Here is a 16,703-nt window from a genome sequence, read left to right on the forward strand (position 1 = left end):
ACTCATGCCCCTAGCCCCCATTTCTTCTCAGCACCTCTGCAGGCCCTCAATGCAATGTCACCCTGCAATAGCCATGCTGCAGAACAGCCTACCCAAACTTCAGTTGTGCAAGCTGATACATGGGACAGGCAGAGAAGGAACAGAGATCCATTTTTGCTCCTGGCACTGCTGAAAACTACAATTCAAATACAAATGTACTTTTGAGAACTCCTGCACTTCTGCAGTTTGGGCTTGATGGGCAATACTCCTGGGGAATCTGCCCCGGGCTCCAATGAGTACAGCTTAAAATTACCATATTCCTCTATGTATAAACAGTGTCATTAGACTTGTACTTTTAAAAAATAAGATTAACCCAGGCCAGGGCCAGGCTCTGCAGATAAAGTAGTAGCTTATCTCTTATAAATATTTTTAATATTTTTTAATTACAAGTAGTCCTCTAGGTAATGTAATTGACAAAGTATCTGCAGACACACAGCCCCTAGACTTTCACAGAAAGCTCGGGAGCAACCACTCTATAAGAAAGGAATCCTACCTCACAGCAAAGTAGGGGAGGGGGCACGTGGCCAAGATAGCCTAAATGTGGGGGAAGAGTCATTTGGAGTAAATACAATTAAAAAGGGATTTAAAAAACCCTTCATATAAAAGGATCGAGGAGGTTAAAGCAAAAAACTGGTTCAAAAAGATGTACAAGACTGTTGGAGACCAACAGAAAACTCTACCAAAAAATAACTTGCATTTAAATCTGAAATCAATAGCATCGCAGAATTTTGTTGTTTAAAAAAGGGAAAGAAAAGTGGAAATCTGTGTAAAGATCAGCATTTATAAAGTTATCATTAGCTCCAGAGACCAGCATAATTCCCATGAAGTCCTGATGGAAGGGGGCCTCCTGCCACAAAGAGTTTCGTTCCAGACAAGTCGTAGCAGTGGGTGTAAACAGCATTTGGGAAGAAATTTATGTCAGAAAAATAATTCCTCCAGGTTTCATCATGATTCTGTTAAAGGAAAGTTTAGATTGTTATTGTTGCCAAACCAACCCAAAACCTTGTTTCACAAAAGCAGAAGGTAGCTTCCAGAGCCTAAAAAGGGATCTTTTCTGTTACTCCCTGAAGCTTCAGATGGATCAACCTGAAGATACCAGAGTTGTCCTGAAGCTTTTTCTGAGGACATGTGGGTCAAACATTGGAGGGGGGAAGGTAAAGGGTAGGGAAGATATCAAGTTTCATCAGTTTTTAAAGTTACATCATAATGATGCAAAAGATAATAGAGAGAAGTTAGACAAAACCATTAACTGCTTTATGATAACATACAGGAAATTGAACTTGAGCGCCTGCCATGGCATTACCTCAGGAAGCCAGTTTCTAAAATTGCACACAATTAAGTTAAATCTCTCTTACTTTGAGTAACACGTTAGAGTAGCACATTTGTAAAGGAAGACAATGTATTTTGTGTTTGAGGTTCTGAAAACTAGAAGTTAGATTACATTAAAAACTGAAGATATAAAATCTAGTTTTTATGAATCAGTACATAAGAACAGTAGTCAGTATGCCTTACACTCAAGCAGCCAACCATTTGATACCCTTTCATAAAGCTTTTGTAGAAAGCAATTCTGCAGCACTTCTTGCTTTTCTTGTTTACAATTATCAGTTACATGATGATCACTATTTTACTGGGATGCATTTCATACAATAGCTCCCATAACTACAAAAAGAACCAGTTCTCGAGCCCTACGGCACTCCTGTGTAAAGGGTCTCCTACAGCTACAAGTTACTCACCAGCCAGCCTTTCCCAGTAGTCAACTTCAAAATTTCACTTCCTCCTAATTTCTGCTTCTGTCCATAGCAGACACGTGGGGGCTTTTCATCCAGGAACCTCTGGGCTCTGATATCATAAAACAATAAGGAACCTTGCCCCGTTCCCACTGTGATGATGTGCTCATAGAAGCTCACTGATCGAATGCCTGTCAAACAGAGAAGGGACATACAATGCAGTAAGGAAGATGGATGCTTTGGCTCTGCAGTGCTGCTGCTTGATGTTTAATATTTTCTTTAAGAGGAACTACCTACTAGTATTCTCCACAACACTTAAGTTTCCCCACTGCTATGGAGCAATGCAGATAAATCCCATTGATACTATTGAAACAGCAGCTTCAATTACATATACTACTTCTCCTCTGAGGCCATCAGTTACACTGATGGTGCATAGTAAGAAGCTTCATTCTCAGCAGGCCCCAGCTCTGCCAGAGAAGCAAAGATCACAAGCCATTTAGGATCAAAAGCAGCTTTGTTCTGTCTGCAACGAGCCTCTAAGTGAACACACCATGAGCAAGTACATGGCAGCAAACAGAGGAAAGAACATCACGTTGGTTTCCTCCATGAGCTCACACTCTATCTAGCTACCAAGCTGCAATAAGTGACCATGTGAGAAAAATTACTGTCCCAGCTGCCACCAAGTACATTTTGCTGATCAACAGGCTAGCTGTAAGCAAGTATAACTATAATAATCACTAGTCACTTTGCTACTAAGATAGATCAGGCTCTTAAATAATTTTGAAGCTATCCCTGCTCAAATATTCTCACAAAAGCACACCTTATTCTTTGTAGCTGGCACTTTAGCACCCAGCAATGAAAACAGACTAAGAATCCTACAACCAAAGCACCACCATGTTATACCAGCACATGGGAAGCTACAACAAGTTTCCAGTCCAAACAAAACATTCTAGCACAATTCAGTTATGCCATTAGATTGAGTAAAAGAGTACATTTTGTTTTCACAAAATCTAAATCTGAAGCCTCAGCTAAACAAGGATCCCTTGGAAGTAGTCTTGGGGAGATTATGTAGGAACTTGCAAAGTGTCCTGTCATCTCATCTCTCTTTATTGTGCAAAAGGTTTATTCTGTGTAAGCACTCTACCCCAAACAACTCTTCTACGCAGATTAAACCCCGCCACATCTATGCTTTTCCTTCCTGCACAACGTGACGCCAAGTTATAAACCCTAGGGCTTTTTAAGCCCTCTTTCAAGTACCACTGAATTACAGCCTAAACAAGCATTCAAACAGGAGGGGAAAAGAGCAAGTTATGCCAGCTACATCCACATGCCAACTGCTGTCACCATACCAAGTGGGACTGAACATCACAAAACTTGTAACATACTGGAATACACCCAGCGGTACATGTGACAGCAGACATGTGAGAGGTGTAGATGCAGCCAGGGAGGTTCCCCTTCCCCTTTTTACAGAGTCCTAACCAGAAACACATCCTCATCCTTCTGCCTCCACAACCTGATGTTACATCCACAGCCACCAGCATCTGTGACACACACTTTAAACAGGCAAGGCCACATTGTCATGCTCCAAATGTGAGGTGAAATCTTGGCTGCAGGCTTAATAGATGGGAAACCACTGTGCAAGTCTCATGCCTGCTGAAGTAGATTTACCAGATTCATATAAGAATCTCCACTTTAATTCAGAGAACTACAAATGTATCTGAGCAAGTTGGAGACATCTCCCCTCCCCCCATTACAAGGGCCTGGCTCTGGCAAATACATGCAGAAAGCTTCAAGCCCTCTGCAATCAGCAAGAGCAGTCACTTGGATAAGAGGAGAAAGGCATAAGAGGGGACCTCCTCTTATTTTTGCTCCAAAAGTGCTCTTGACAAGCAACCCAGCAGAACACTTAACAGAAACAGGTGATGGAGTATGAAAGAAGATGGCATATACTTTTCAATGCAATTTATTAATAAAAAGCTATAAAATTCAGAATGACTACGGATCTTTCTCTAATTAAAAAAAAATTAACTGAAGGAATCCATGATATACCCATGACTAAGAGGATGTTTAGAACAGGCTTTCAAGAACAGCGCTTCAAATTGGCTCTTAAGGGGCTGAAGTACCTCAGATTATATCATTCCCATCAAACTAAAAGCACAACCTGTGCCTAGAACTGATCACAGTAAGCTCTCCTACATTCCCAGCACTCTACCACCTGTGGACCTGGACTATTTGGGTCAGCAAATTGAGTCTTACTCCTGAGAGGCAGGGAGGCTCTACAAAATCCCAGAAGGAAATGAAGACACAGTAGTGTGTCCTACACAAATAGTAGACACAGAGTCCATGCTGTGCAAGCTCTGTCCACTACATTAACATTGCTGCCTTCAGGATATAAAGTCAAGGGCACACAACATTGCACTGCATGCCAGTCAAGCAGAAAGCAGTTGCTTTTGCAGATCAAGAACTAGAGTCCAGGGCCTGCATTTCCCTGTACAGCTGTTAAGAAAAGCAACACTTACAAGATGCACTAAAAAGCATTAGCTACCATCTCATGTAGAGCAGACAGGGTTACACTAGGTAAAAAGCAGCCCCAGTTCCAGTCTAAGTGATAACCTTTCTCTGACCCGCTTTTGTATACAACACTAATGATCTGAAGTTAATGTGGACTTACCACATTCAGCAGGTGCATTTGGAAGCTGAAAGCACATTCAGGTAACGCTTCAAAGCGCTTAAAAGTCAACCCAGATTTTAGTCCGCAAATCAATAAACAGCCTACTTTCTAGAGGTGCTGCACTGCTCCAAGTCCCAGTGAGATCAATAGAAAGTTGAAACACTCGGTATCTTGGAAATTAATATTACTTAAGTGCCTCTACCACCATGCAAAAAAAAATAATCCACCTACTATGCAGAACAACAAACAGCATTGAACAAAGGCTTTCTCCAGACATGAACTAGCACCCCAGAGATACTACCTACACATAGATCATCCTGCCAGCAGGGATAATCACATACTCAAGGCAGAAGCTTTCAGCCACCAGTCACCACTGGGCACCACACTCCAGTGACTTGGTATTTCTTCCCTATGATACTGAAGGGTGACAGTGTCAGGACCTCCACAGAGCCCTCGCTGACAGTGGGTCAGGACAAGGGCTGTTGCTGGTAAGATGTTCAGGTGACAAACACGAGCTGGTGAAGCACCTTTTCTCATATGACAGAAACTTCTCCCATATCTGAAAAAAAAGTGGACCCTGACATTTATCTAGACAGCACCGTTCAAACTCCAGTAACCACATCAATAAAACTTTCCTAATCCTTGCCTACATGCATTCTCTTTTGATAACTTGCCCAATGAAGAGATGGATGCCTAGAGCTAAATAAGGACTGCAACTTATTAGTCTGGGATTAATATGGTTTAAAATGGGCATCACAGCACAGTGCCTTCTCATGCTTGAAAACAAAGAGTCTGGGAAGAAGCTTATGGGACCATGCACCCTGCAAGCCCTCACGCTTGGCCCTGGTGTAAAGTTCAACTGGACATACTGCATCCACATCAGAAAAGGAAAACAGCACTCAAATCTGCAAACTTTTTTTTTTTTTAAAGAGTGAGCTTTTGTATATTTAAAGCAAATAAATACACATTGAAAATTAAGAGTCTCACTTATGGCTTTAAAATTACAAAGCAAGCATTCACTCACAGTACAGACTCCCAATATGATAGCACAGAGCAGACAACATGCTTTTTTCCGTTCCCAGAGAAAAAAAGCAAGAATAGACAGTATTAATAGTGGTACGAAGACTGGATTTGCTTTGAGATTAAGTAAACCAGAATAAGACACAGTAAAAAAATAAGTAGAAGTAAAAGGCACACTTTTAAAAGTTCAGTAATATTTGGATAGTGTACAATTTAGTTGATCATAAAAGCACTAATGTTGTCTATCAGTAGATTTCAGAGTTGCTTTTAAGTTTGGTTTGTTGGTTGCTCAAGGAATACTGTCATAAAAGCAAAACCTATATATACTATTAATGATTTAGTCTATCACGTGAAAAACCCTTCCTATTTATTAAAAGCTTATCTTACTGCAATCTTAATAGCTACTTCTGCAAGCAAACCATTTGAAGCACCCTTTGACAAGTTTCTTACCACTGCCTCGTTCTTTGGAACAGACGGATTTAACATTGTGAGAAGGCTGCCTGGGATCCAGAAAGGAGACATGTGCCTGTGATCCTACTGCATACACTGACCACTCCTGACCATAAGCCAAACACACATTCTCCCTGCAGTATGGCAACTTTGTGGAAAGTAACTGGAAACAAAGGAAAGACAAATCAACACATCATGAGAAAAGAGCAAAACATTAATAGAACAATTCTGTAAGCTATGTTCAAGGAAGTTGCAGTGAAAAAAACCCAAAATGCAGCTAAAAAAATAAGTTCATCACAACAATAGACATTTTGGTAAATTGTTTTACATCTTTCTAAGCTACTGTTATTTCTTCAGCAGGTGTACAGAGACATCAGCTCTCAGCTGAAAAAGTTTACCTCATACACTAGCATAGATATGTCTGGGTTTGATCTGCAATTACACTTAAATAAGTGCAACTTCCTTTATGAACACTACTAATCAAGTATCCATCATACTCTATGGAACAGTTCACTTCAGCTCACTCAGAACTGGCAGAAAGTTAAGAGCACCTCCCACCCTCCAGAATAAGGGGAGTGGGAAGTTTCTCTCCCCAAGTTCTAATTTTTAGGGCATTTCATTTTACATAAAGCTTTTAAGTGTTTTACAAACACTGCTGTTCTTTCTTCAAGCATTTAAAGGAGATGAAGAACAGTGAACAGCCTTAACTGCTAGGCAATTTTTGAAATTTTATACCAACAAACAGAAAAGCACCTTTGATAACGTGTGCTCTGCTTTCCAAAGATGAAAATACCCATCTAGGGACACAGCTCCCAGTTCCTATTAAAAAAAAAAAAAAAAAAGTGAGTTAGTTTCTGTATTATAGATGTCCTTACAAACTCATACTCTCTACTAGGCAGGCTGCATACTCCAGATTGAACTCACCCATAATCCTGTACATGCTTATAAAGATAAATTTTAATTTTATATTGATCTCAATAGAATGCAATATAGCACAAAGGTGCCAGGTAGAATAAGAGTTAATAAAACAGTAAATAACCAAAAATAACTTTCAAAAGTATAGACCTTGTTAGACAATCAAATAATGAATTATTAGACAGTACAAGCTGGGGTTGGCAATTCTCTACAGCAGCTCCCACACTGATTCTGACCCTAAAGTAAACATTTCTTTCCAGGTACTACTCTACTGAAAAAAAGCTACACGAAGTCTCCATCACAGAGGAGTAATTAACAGCCATAGTGAAAAATAAACTGATAGCACACCCACCTTTGTTTCAGACCTTCTCTGTTCTTTAAGGGCAGAAAGAAAAGTAGTGGGGGATGAATTGCTACTCCCACTTGTCCCAGTACAATTAATCTCTAGTAATAACAAGAGACCAGACATTTACTGTTTGTCAAACACCAACAAAATAACACCAAAGCAAGCACTGGTGCCTGCCCTGTGTGTCAGTCACTTCACTGGCTGAGCAATCCAGTAACAATTCAGCCATCAAAACAGCAACTGACTGAACATTAGCTGGTCTTCACAAAAGGAGAAGGAAAGCAACAAGAGCACTCAAGAGTGGGATTCAAGCTGCAAGAGGTGTTTTGGTGCTTTATCTGCTTCTTGTAAACATTCCCTGTCTGCCCCCTTTAGGGTGCAAGTCTAAAATAAAAAATCCACAAGAAAACTGTTCCTTCTGAAAACATACAATTTTTTTTTTTTTTTCTACTGGACTTCTCCAAGCACTTGGGGCAGAAGCAGACATAGCAGATAAAGATGACCGTCTCATATAAGAAAGATGCAAAAGTATCAGGGGAAAAATATTAGGTTGCTTCTCCGGTATATTTGATTTAAATTACTTTTTTCTTTTCTTAATACATATGGACAGTTTTAGGACTTCTCAACAGTCTTGCTTATCTTACTGACCTTGTTCTTATTGTTGAAAGCCAATGCTCGGACTTTGCAGTTGTCAGGATTGGTGTTCTCCTTGGGGATATCCTTCAGAGCCCTGTGTGTTATGTGGGCATAGACAGGAACTTGAGAGAGATTATGCCTGGTATCGCTTTTGGACAACACATCCTCTGTGACTTCCCAGAGACCCATCGAACCATCCCGGGAACCTGAAGAAATAGTCCATAACAGCATTTCACGTATACATAATTCCCCTTTTTAAAAAAGGAACTGCAATAAACAATAGGGTCTGAAAGAAAGAAAGGATACTATCACTTTAACTGAACACATTGTTGGTGCCTATATATTAATTATTAACAAAATCATTATTTTACTGAGCTGTAAAGTTCATAACATTGTGAACTCATTGTCAACTGGTTTGTCTACATGGTTTCCAAGCAGCTAGATCACCTCATCTGTTTTCAAACTGATTAGAATGCATCAAAAGCCACAGTCCTGTACAACAATCACCATTAGAGATTCACACGTAGAATAAACTCAGAGGCGACTGAATAGCCTACGTGTTCAGCCTGGTTTACCAAGGCTGAGATTGATGGAGTCTGTTAAGCCAATACAAAAACCTCCAAGAAAACTCAGTTGGGTTTACACCAATTTTGGATCATTTGATTTCTGCCAGTATGCTTATGGATATGTACACACACATTTGTGAACTGAACAGAAACAGCTATTTCAAACCACGATTTGTACTAATTTTTTTTAAACCCATGCAACCTCTTGTTTAAAGAATGTAACACAGGAACTGAGGCTGAACAAGCAAGAGCTCATTTTGGTTTTCTACTGAATTTTAAGATATTAATCCAAAATATGAATCAATAAGACTAACAATACTGGATGAAGAAAGCTGAATGTCTTTGGTTCATAGATCAACACAGGCTTAATCCAAGGTCCTATACCCATCCCTTCTGGTGTTTAGGCAACTCACTTCCATCTAAGTCAGCTCTGACAGATTTTACATGTACCTCAATTTCTTCCCTACACAATGTGACTTAATGGGTTTTTTAATGCAGATATTTGGGTTGGAAAGTTGCAAGGATCAACTTTTATATATTAAATTCAAAATCAAACTCCAGGATTAACTTTTTGTGTTTTGAAAAAATATTACTGAACTAACAGTTCAAGTATTTGATTTTTATATGAGACTGTTACAATTTTCTGTCACCTGCAGATTGACACCTCCCTGTACGGAATACTACACCCTGTCAGCGCAGAAAGACAGTAAACTACTACATTTATGCAACAGCATGTTAGTATTGCTGCCTTTACCTAAGTTAAGTAATACTTTATGAAGTTACACTGATTATCCAGCTAGTTACTAAAAAGTCAGTAACTGACCTTTTCTATTACAGCCTTCTGTATTAACTGCCATAGTATGTGTGCATATATATATATACACATACACACGACTTCACTGATAGCTTGATAAAACAAACTGAGTTTTCATTAATCAGTCTTTCATAGGATTTCAGGAAACCGATACTGCTCTGCTGTATTCCAAAGTTATTAACTGATAACCAACACCCCTCTTGAAATTATTCTTCTTGTGTGGAATCCTTCCCTTTAACTCACTGTGTTTAGACACCCTCTCAAAGCAACACCTACTGGAAAGACAGTAGCATTCCTTCTAATACTAGGAAAAAAAAATAAAATCAAATCTAGACCAGGGCCCTACAAATAAAACAAAGCAAAGCACTATACTAAGACCAAGAATGGTTTAAATAGGCAAAGTAGTTCCAAGTGGTTTCAAATGCCTTGATAAAGGTGCTTCCCTAAGACCTATCAAGTGCTGTACATCAGTATAAAACTGGGGGGGAATTGACTTTACCAGAAACAGCCATAGTATCACTGATCCATGCAATTGAAAATATCCAGTCCTTATGTCCATCCTAAAAGAAAAAAAAAAAAAAAAGCAGATTTTCTGTGCCATTATATTTCGGAGTGGTCTCAAAGCAGACAAGTATTCTTCACTTTTTTTTTTTTTTTTTTTAGTAAAAACTCAGAAGGACAGATCTACGTTAAAAACATACAGATAAGATTCCAGTATCAAGCTGGAGCAGTTTAAGTACCTAATAGTAATTTTAACTTTTTTTCATTTTGAAGTGTATAATTAATAGAGAGCAATTAGGTGATAGAAAAACAGGTCTCTGACCAAGGACAAATTGATCTCAATTCTAAGGACTTAGACTTTCCATTTTGAAAGCAGTGTTCTTTACTTCTGTAAACTAGCTACATACTAATATTTCCTCAAATGCACATCCCTACTATAAAAAGTAACCAAAACATTATGTTTACAATATATGACCTACAGATTAATTTTTCAAGACTATTACTTCAAGAATCTTTTCTTTAGCGGGTGAGAAACCTGTGAAGAAAAAAAGACCATAAGGCTCTAGTTCTGTTTGAAAAGCTGCAGAGTCACAGCAGCACACAAATGAATAACAAGTCATATAAATCTTCAGAGTCAAGCCTTTCTGCAGCTGGTTATCTGCTACTGCAGAAACTCTGACCAGACCTCTGCTATTGTAGTTAACATCTATGTGAAGTCCTGAATCAAAAAGGAGAAGTGAGAGAGAATTGCTTACAGGACACCACTATACTCATTTCAGCCTTTTTCTTTTTAAGACTGGCTATTTTAAAAAGGCCTCATGATGTTTCAGAAATATAAGCAGTACCAGAGTCTATCAAACTGCCATAAGCCACTGGGTTAGAACTAATCCTCAAAACCAAGTTCTGCCTCTAGAATAATATATACATAAGCTGCACTGGAAAAGAAGAAAATCTGAACAACTTGTATCATCTTTTTAATTTCTCAAAAGAGCCTTTTCACTAAAACTAGTTTCAGAGGTCATCACCACAATTAGACTTTAACAGTTAAGATTTTGTTATATTTTCAATGCTTAAAAGTAATCTGAAGTAGACCTGAATGAGGGTGAGGAAGAAGAAATCTGACTCAGAACCCTGGGAATCATCTCACCTGTTTATGTACTCACTCATATTTAAGATATCTTGTCAAAAAAGACAACTTAATCTGGAATGTATTCAAGCTTTCAGAAATTCACTCTCTACTACAAGACTCCCAAATCTCAACCTTTCTCTGACCTTATGCATTTCAAAGTAGTAATTCTTGTAAGTGACAGAATAAACTTCCCCCAAATATTCCCACTTACATCTCCCACACAGACAGGATCAAGTGTAGGCAGACGATAAATTGCAAGACTGTTGGGGTTGTCTCCACCTGTGGCCAGAAGGGTCCTCGAGGGGTTGAGCTCAATGGCATGAATACCACATCCCTGCTGGTTCACCATGCTGGGTTCACGATCTTTCAGAATAGGAATCTTGGTAATTTGACCAGTCTGGACATCTATTACAAATAACTGGTGGAATAAAAGCAAATGTAAGTCATTATCGAACAGATAAGAAAAACAAGATGGTCAAATATCCTCCCTATTTTGAACTGACATTCTTTTAAAGTTGGAATTCGCAAATGCTGCAAGTATGGCTGAAAAATGCATAAATTCTTTCTTAAAACTAAACTAGCTTAATTACAGTTGGTTTTATTTTAATCATCCCATTTGGTTTTCACAGCAATGGAAAAAAGAAAAGAAATTTGTCATGGGAGGTTTTTCCCATATAACAAACCCCTCAAATCTAAAACTTTTCCCTGTTCAATACCGTGACAAAAAAAAAAACAACAAAAAACCCCACCTGTTTTCCAGTTCCCCTGAACAACAGTGAGAAAGAGACACACCTCAAAACAGCCAGTAAGCCCCAGGGGACTTCGCACAAGCCTCCTGCCTCCCATATAAGATACTTACCATGAAGTTTTGGCTTTGACAAACTGACACTTGATAAATTTATATAATTGGAGTTTATTTTCTGGTGATACACAAAGAACAGTAACTAAATATAGTACTGCCGGTGCAAACATCTAAAAAAGATATCTAGCTACATATCTCATCCTGAACAAAGACTAGAAGTTGGAGCTCTATGTCACTGTCCCCTTGGCAGAAAACTCAGTTATAAAGCCTTACAACACTTCAGATATCATCATACCCAGAGTTATGTCAGTTCAAACATATATGACCATTACAAGCGAAATCAGAACAAAGGTTTACATCGCCTGCCAAAGCGCACTTTCTTTTGTGAGGCTCTTGTGCTGGATCATTTCACAGATGTTGTTCAGAGCTGTGGTAGGTTGACCCTGGCTGGGTGCCAGGTGCCCACCAAAGCCGCTCTATCATTCCCCCTCCTCAGCTGGACAGGGGAGAGAAAATATAACAAAAGGCTCATGGGTCAAGATAAGGACAGTTTAATAAAGTGATAGCAAAGGTCGCGGGCGAAAGCAAAGAAAAAAAAATTATATAATTCTTTACTTCCCATTGGCAGGGGAGGTCTAGCCACTTCCTGGGAAGCAGGGCTTCAGTACGCACAGTGGTTGCTCCGGAAGACAAAAATGCCCCCCTTCCGTCTCCCTTTACTTAGCTTTTATATCTGAGCTGACATCATATGGTATGGAATATCTGTTTGGGTAGTTTAGGTCAGCTGTCCTGGTTATGTCCCCTCCCAAGATCTTGACCTGCCCCAGCCTGCTATTGAGGGGAGGGCAAAAATGTTGGAGAGACAGCCTTGATGCTGTGCCAGCACTGCTCAGCAGTAGCCAAAACACTGGTGTGCTATCAACACCTTTCTAGCTACTGATGCAGAGCACAGCACTATGAGGGCTGCTATGGGGAGAATTAACTCCATCTCAGCCAGACCCAATACAGTCTCCACCCCTTATTCCAAACCATTTGCATCCTGCTCAGGTCCCACATAATTAAATACACATATATCTTCTAACCACGCCATTGTATTTAATTCTCATTACTGAAATCCATTCTTACCAACACTTACAACTGAAACTACATACTTAACCCACTTTTATACCCAACGTACGGATTTATACATTCTTATTAACTACTATCCCCTGTCCTTTAACAGACAGATATTCCATGGGCTTCTTCCACTCCTCCAGATGTTCACACACAGGTTATGACTTGGGCCCCATCCATCAAGATGAGTGGTCAGGACAGAAGAAGCAGTATGTTCGATTGTTGGGCACCAACACCGGCTTGGTTTGGGTCACCGATGCACTTGTCTGGTTCCTTGCGAAGTTCACTCCTCTGCAGTTCAGGTCATTCCTGCTACATTACTTCCTACAACATACAACTCATATCACAGATTATTTTTCCCCCAAGGTTAAATGTCCTTGAGGCACACACTGGGTCTCCCCATCCTTCCGCATTACCCACCAAGTACACCCAGGTCCCTGAGCAAAGACAATCCAATGAATGGGTTTGCCTTTTCCCATGGGAGGAGAAATCCACACCGCCTTCCCCAGCCACTTCCCCATGTGCACTACAGGGACCTTATCTCCTCCCACAGTATGTAGGGGTTTTGTTTGGGCAGGACCAGGAGGGTTAGCAGATCCTCTGGTGTTAACTAGCCAAGTGGCTTCTGCTAAATTTGTATCCCAATGCTTCCATGTCCCATTGCCTAGCACTCTCAACATAGTCTTCAACAGTCCATTATATCTCTCAATTTTTCCAGATGCTTGCGGGTGATAGGGTATGTGGTACACCCACTCAATGCCATGTTTCTTTGCCCAGGAGCTTATGAGGTAATTTCGGAAATGAGTCCCATTGTCTGATTCAATTCTTTCTGGGGTACCGTGTCGCCATAAAATTTGCCTTTTGAGGCCTAAGATGGTGTTTCAGGCAGTGGCATGGTTTACAGGATATGTTTCTAGCCAACCAGTAGTTGCTTCCACCATGGTGAGTATGTAGCGCTTGCCTTGGCGTGTTCGTGGCAGTGGTCCAATGTAGTCAATTTGCCAGGCCTCGCCATATCGAAAGCCCAGCCACCGCCCTCTGTTCCAGGGACACTTTACTCTGGTGGCTCACTTGATTGCAGCGCATGTTTCACATTCATGAGTGACCTGTGTGATGGCCTCCATCCATGGTCAGGTCCACCCCTCGATCACGAGCCCATCTATATGTTGCATCTCTCCCTAGATGTCCCGATGTCTCATGGGCCCATCGAGCTACAAATAGCTCACCCTTACGCTCCCAGTCCAGGTCCACCTGAGCTATTTCTATTTTGGCAGCCTTGTCTACCTGTTCATTATTTCGATGTTCTTCAGTGGCACAGCTTTTGGGCATGTGAGCATCTACATGACGTACCTTTAGAGTCATGTGTTCTACACGGGCAGCAATGTCCTGCCACAATGCAGCTGCCCAGATGGGTTTACCCCTGCGTTGCCAATTGGTCTTCTTCCACTTCTGTAGCCACCCCCATAGGGCATTAGCCACCATCCAGGAGTCGGTATAGAGGTAGAGTACCGGCCACTTTTCTCGTTCAGCAATGTCTAGGACTAGCTGGATGGCTTTCACTTCTGCAAACTGACTTGACTCGCCTTCTCCTTCAGTGGCCTCAACGACTTGGCGTGTGGGACTCCACACAGCAGCTTTCCACTTCCGATGGTTCCCTACCACACAATAGGATCCATCAGTAAACAAAGCATAACACCTTTCATCTTCTGATAACTCATTATATGGTGGTGCCTCTTGGGCACGAGCCACCTCCTCAGGTGATGCTCCAAAATCTCTGCCTTCTGGCCGGTCCATGATCTCTTCCAGAATTCCTGGGCGGTTAGATTTCCCCAGTCGAGCCCGTTGCGTGATCAATGCTATCCACTTACTCCATGTAGCGCTGGTTGCATGATGTGTAGAGGGGATGTTTCCTTTGAACATCCAGTGTAGCACGGGCAATCGTGGTGCCAAGAGGAGATATGCTTCTGTACCAACAACTTCTGAAGCGGCTCGAACCCCCTCATATGCTGCTAGTATCTCTTTTTCAGTCGGGGTGTAGTGGGCTTCTGATCCTCGGTACCCCCGGCTCCAAAACCCTAATGGTCGACCTCGGGTTTCTCCTGGTGTTTTCTGCCACAGGCTCCAGGTGAGACCATGCTCCCCAGCTGCAGTGTAGAGTACATTTTGCACATCTGGTCCTGTCCGGACAGGCCCAAGAGCTACTGCACGAGCTATTTCCTGTCTGATATGCTCAAAGGCTTGTTGTTGTTCAGGGCCCCATTCAAAATAGTTCTTTTTCCATGTTACTCAATAGAGAGGGCTCACAAGCTGACTATAACCTGGAATATGCATTCTCCAGAACCCCACAAGGCCTAGGAAAGCTTGTGTTTCTTTCTTGTTAGCTGGTGGAGACATAGTTGCTATCTTGTTAACCACATCCATAGGGACATGACGGCGTCCATCCTGCTATTTTATTCCCAAGAACTGAATCTCCTGTGCAGGTCCCTTGACCTTGCTCTTCTTTATGGCGAAACCAGCCTTCAGAAGAATCTGAATTACTTTTTCCCTTCTCAAACACTTCTTCTGCCTCGTTGCCCCACACGATGATGTCATCTATGTACTGTAAATGTTCAGGGGCATCGCCTTGTTCCAGTGCCGTTTGGATTAATCCGTGACAAATGGTAGGGCTGTGCTCCCTCTACCCCTGGGGCAGTCGATTCCAGGTGTATTGGACACCTCTCCACATGAAAGCAAACTGCGGCCTGCACTCTGCTGCCAAAGGAATGGAGAAAAATGCATTGGCAATATCAATTGTAGCATACCATGTGGCTGCCTTTGATGCCAGTTCATATTGGAGCTCTAACATGCCTGGTACAGCAGCACTCAGTGGTGGTGTCACTTCATTCAGGCAGCGATAATCTACTGTTAACCTCCACCCTCCATCAGACTTTTGCACTGGCCATATAGGACTATTAAAAGGAGAATGAGTCTTGCTGATGACTCCTTGGGTCTTCAGTTGATTAATCAGCCCAAGGATGGGAGCCAGGGAGTCTCGGTTTGTGCAATATTGCCGCCATTGCACCGTCCTGGTAGTGATTGGCACCTGCTGTTCTTCAACTTGCAGCAATCCCACAGTGAAGGGATCTTCCGAGAGGCCAGGCAGGGTAGATGATAGCTGTTTGATCTTCTCTGCATTTACAGTGGCTACACCAAAAGCCCATCGGTACCCCTTTGGGTCCTTGAAGTACCCTCTCTTGAGGTAGTCTATGCCAAGGATACAAGGGGCCTCTGGGCCGGTCACAATGGGGTGATTTTCCCACTTGTCGCATTAAGCTCACCTCAGCCTCCAGCATAGTCAATTCTTGGCATCCCCCTGTCACTCCAGAGATTCAGATGGGTTCTGTGCCCCTGTATCCTGATGGCACCAGCGTACACTGTGCACCAGTGTCTACCAAAGCCTTATACTTCTGTAGGTCTGATGTGCCAGGCCATCGAATCCACACAGTCCAGTATATCCGGTCACCCCTTTCTTCCTCCTGGCCGAAGGCAGGGGCCCTCTATTGCTGTTCCTCATCAGAATATTCACTGTCTGACCCTTGCGGTGCCACACCAGAAGTCCCCTCACCAGAATCAAGGGAGGTGGTTTCAGTTCTTCTATGCCTGGAGGATCGCTGATTGCTTTCTTGGGCCTCTACAGCACTGACAGTCTTCTTGGGTGACCCCTTCTTAACAGCTGTCTTCCCTCTTAGTTCAAGTACACAGGCTTCCAGCTTAAAGGTGGGTTCACCATCCCACTTCCTCATGTCCTCCCCTTGGTCACGCAGGAAGAACCAGAGTGTACCACGTGGCATGCGCCTTGGGATCCCTTTCCCTCTGACCGGAGCAGGAGAGGACTGATTTCTTGGAGCATCCCTAACAGCCAAGGCACTGTCCTGTAGGGATGAGGAGACACAGAGATTTTCCTCAAAGTTATGGAGCCAAGACGACACTTTCTC

General features: G+C 41.8%; 1 protein-coding gene across 1 annotated transcript in view; it reads right to left on the reverse strand.

Annotated features, from left to right (window-relative positions):
- Positions 1-800: 800 nt before the first annotated feature.
- Positions 801-16,703, reverse strand: part of LOC104322315 (DDB1- and CUL4-associated factor 12) — a 36,305-nt gene continuing 20,402 nt past the window's right edge. Inside the window, exons 3-9 of the mRNA XM_069774912.1 lie at positions 11,026-11,232; positions 9,684-9,744; positions 7,817-8,010; positions 6,661-6,726; positions 5,908-6,070; positions 1,773-1,957; positions 801-992 (exon numbers count right to left, since the gene is read on the reverse strand). Coding sequence (XP_069631013.1) covers positions 834-992; positions 1,773-1,957; positions 5,908-6,070; positions 6,661-6,726; positions 7,817-8,010; positions 9,684-9,744; positions 11,026-11,232 — 1,035 coding nt within the window. The 3' untranslated portion in view covers positions 801-833. The remainder of the gene's footprint in view (positions 993-1,772; positions 1,958-5,907; positions 6,071-6,660; positions 6,727-7,816; positions 8,011-9,683; positions 9,745-11,025; positions 11,233-16,703) is intronic.

Source organism: Haliaeetus albicilla, chromosome W, assembly GCF_947461875.1.
Source record: "Haliaeetus albicilla chromosome W, bHalAlb1.1, whole genome shotgun sequence".
In the NCBI taxonomy this organism is placed as follows: domain Eukaryota; kingdom Metazoa; phylum Chordata; class Aves; order Accipitriformes; family Accipitridae; genus Haliaeetus; species Haliaeetus albicilla.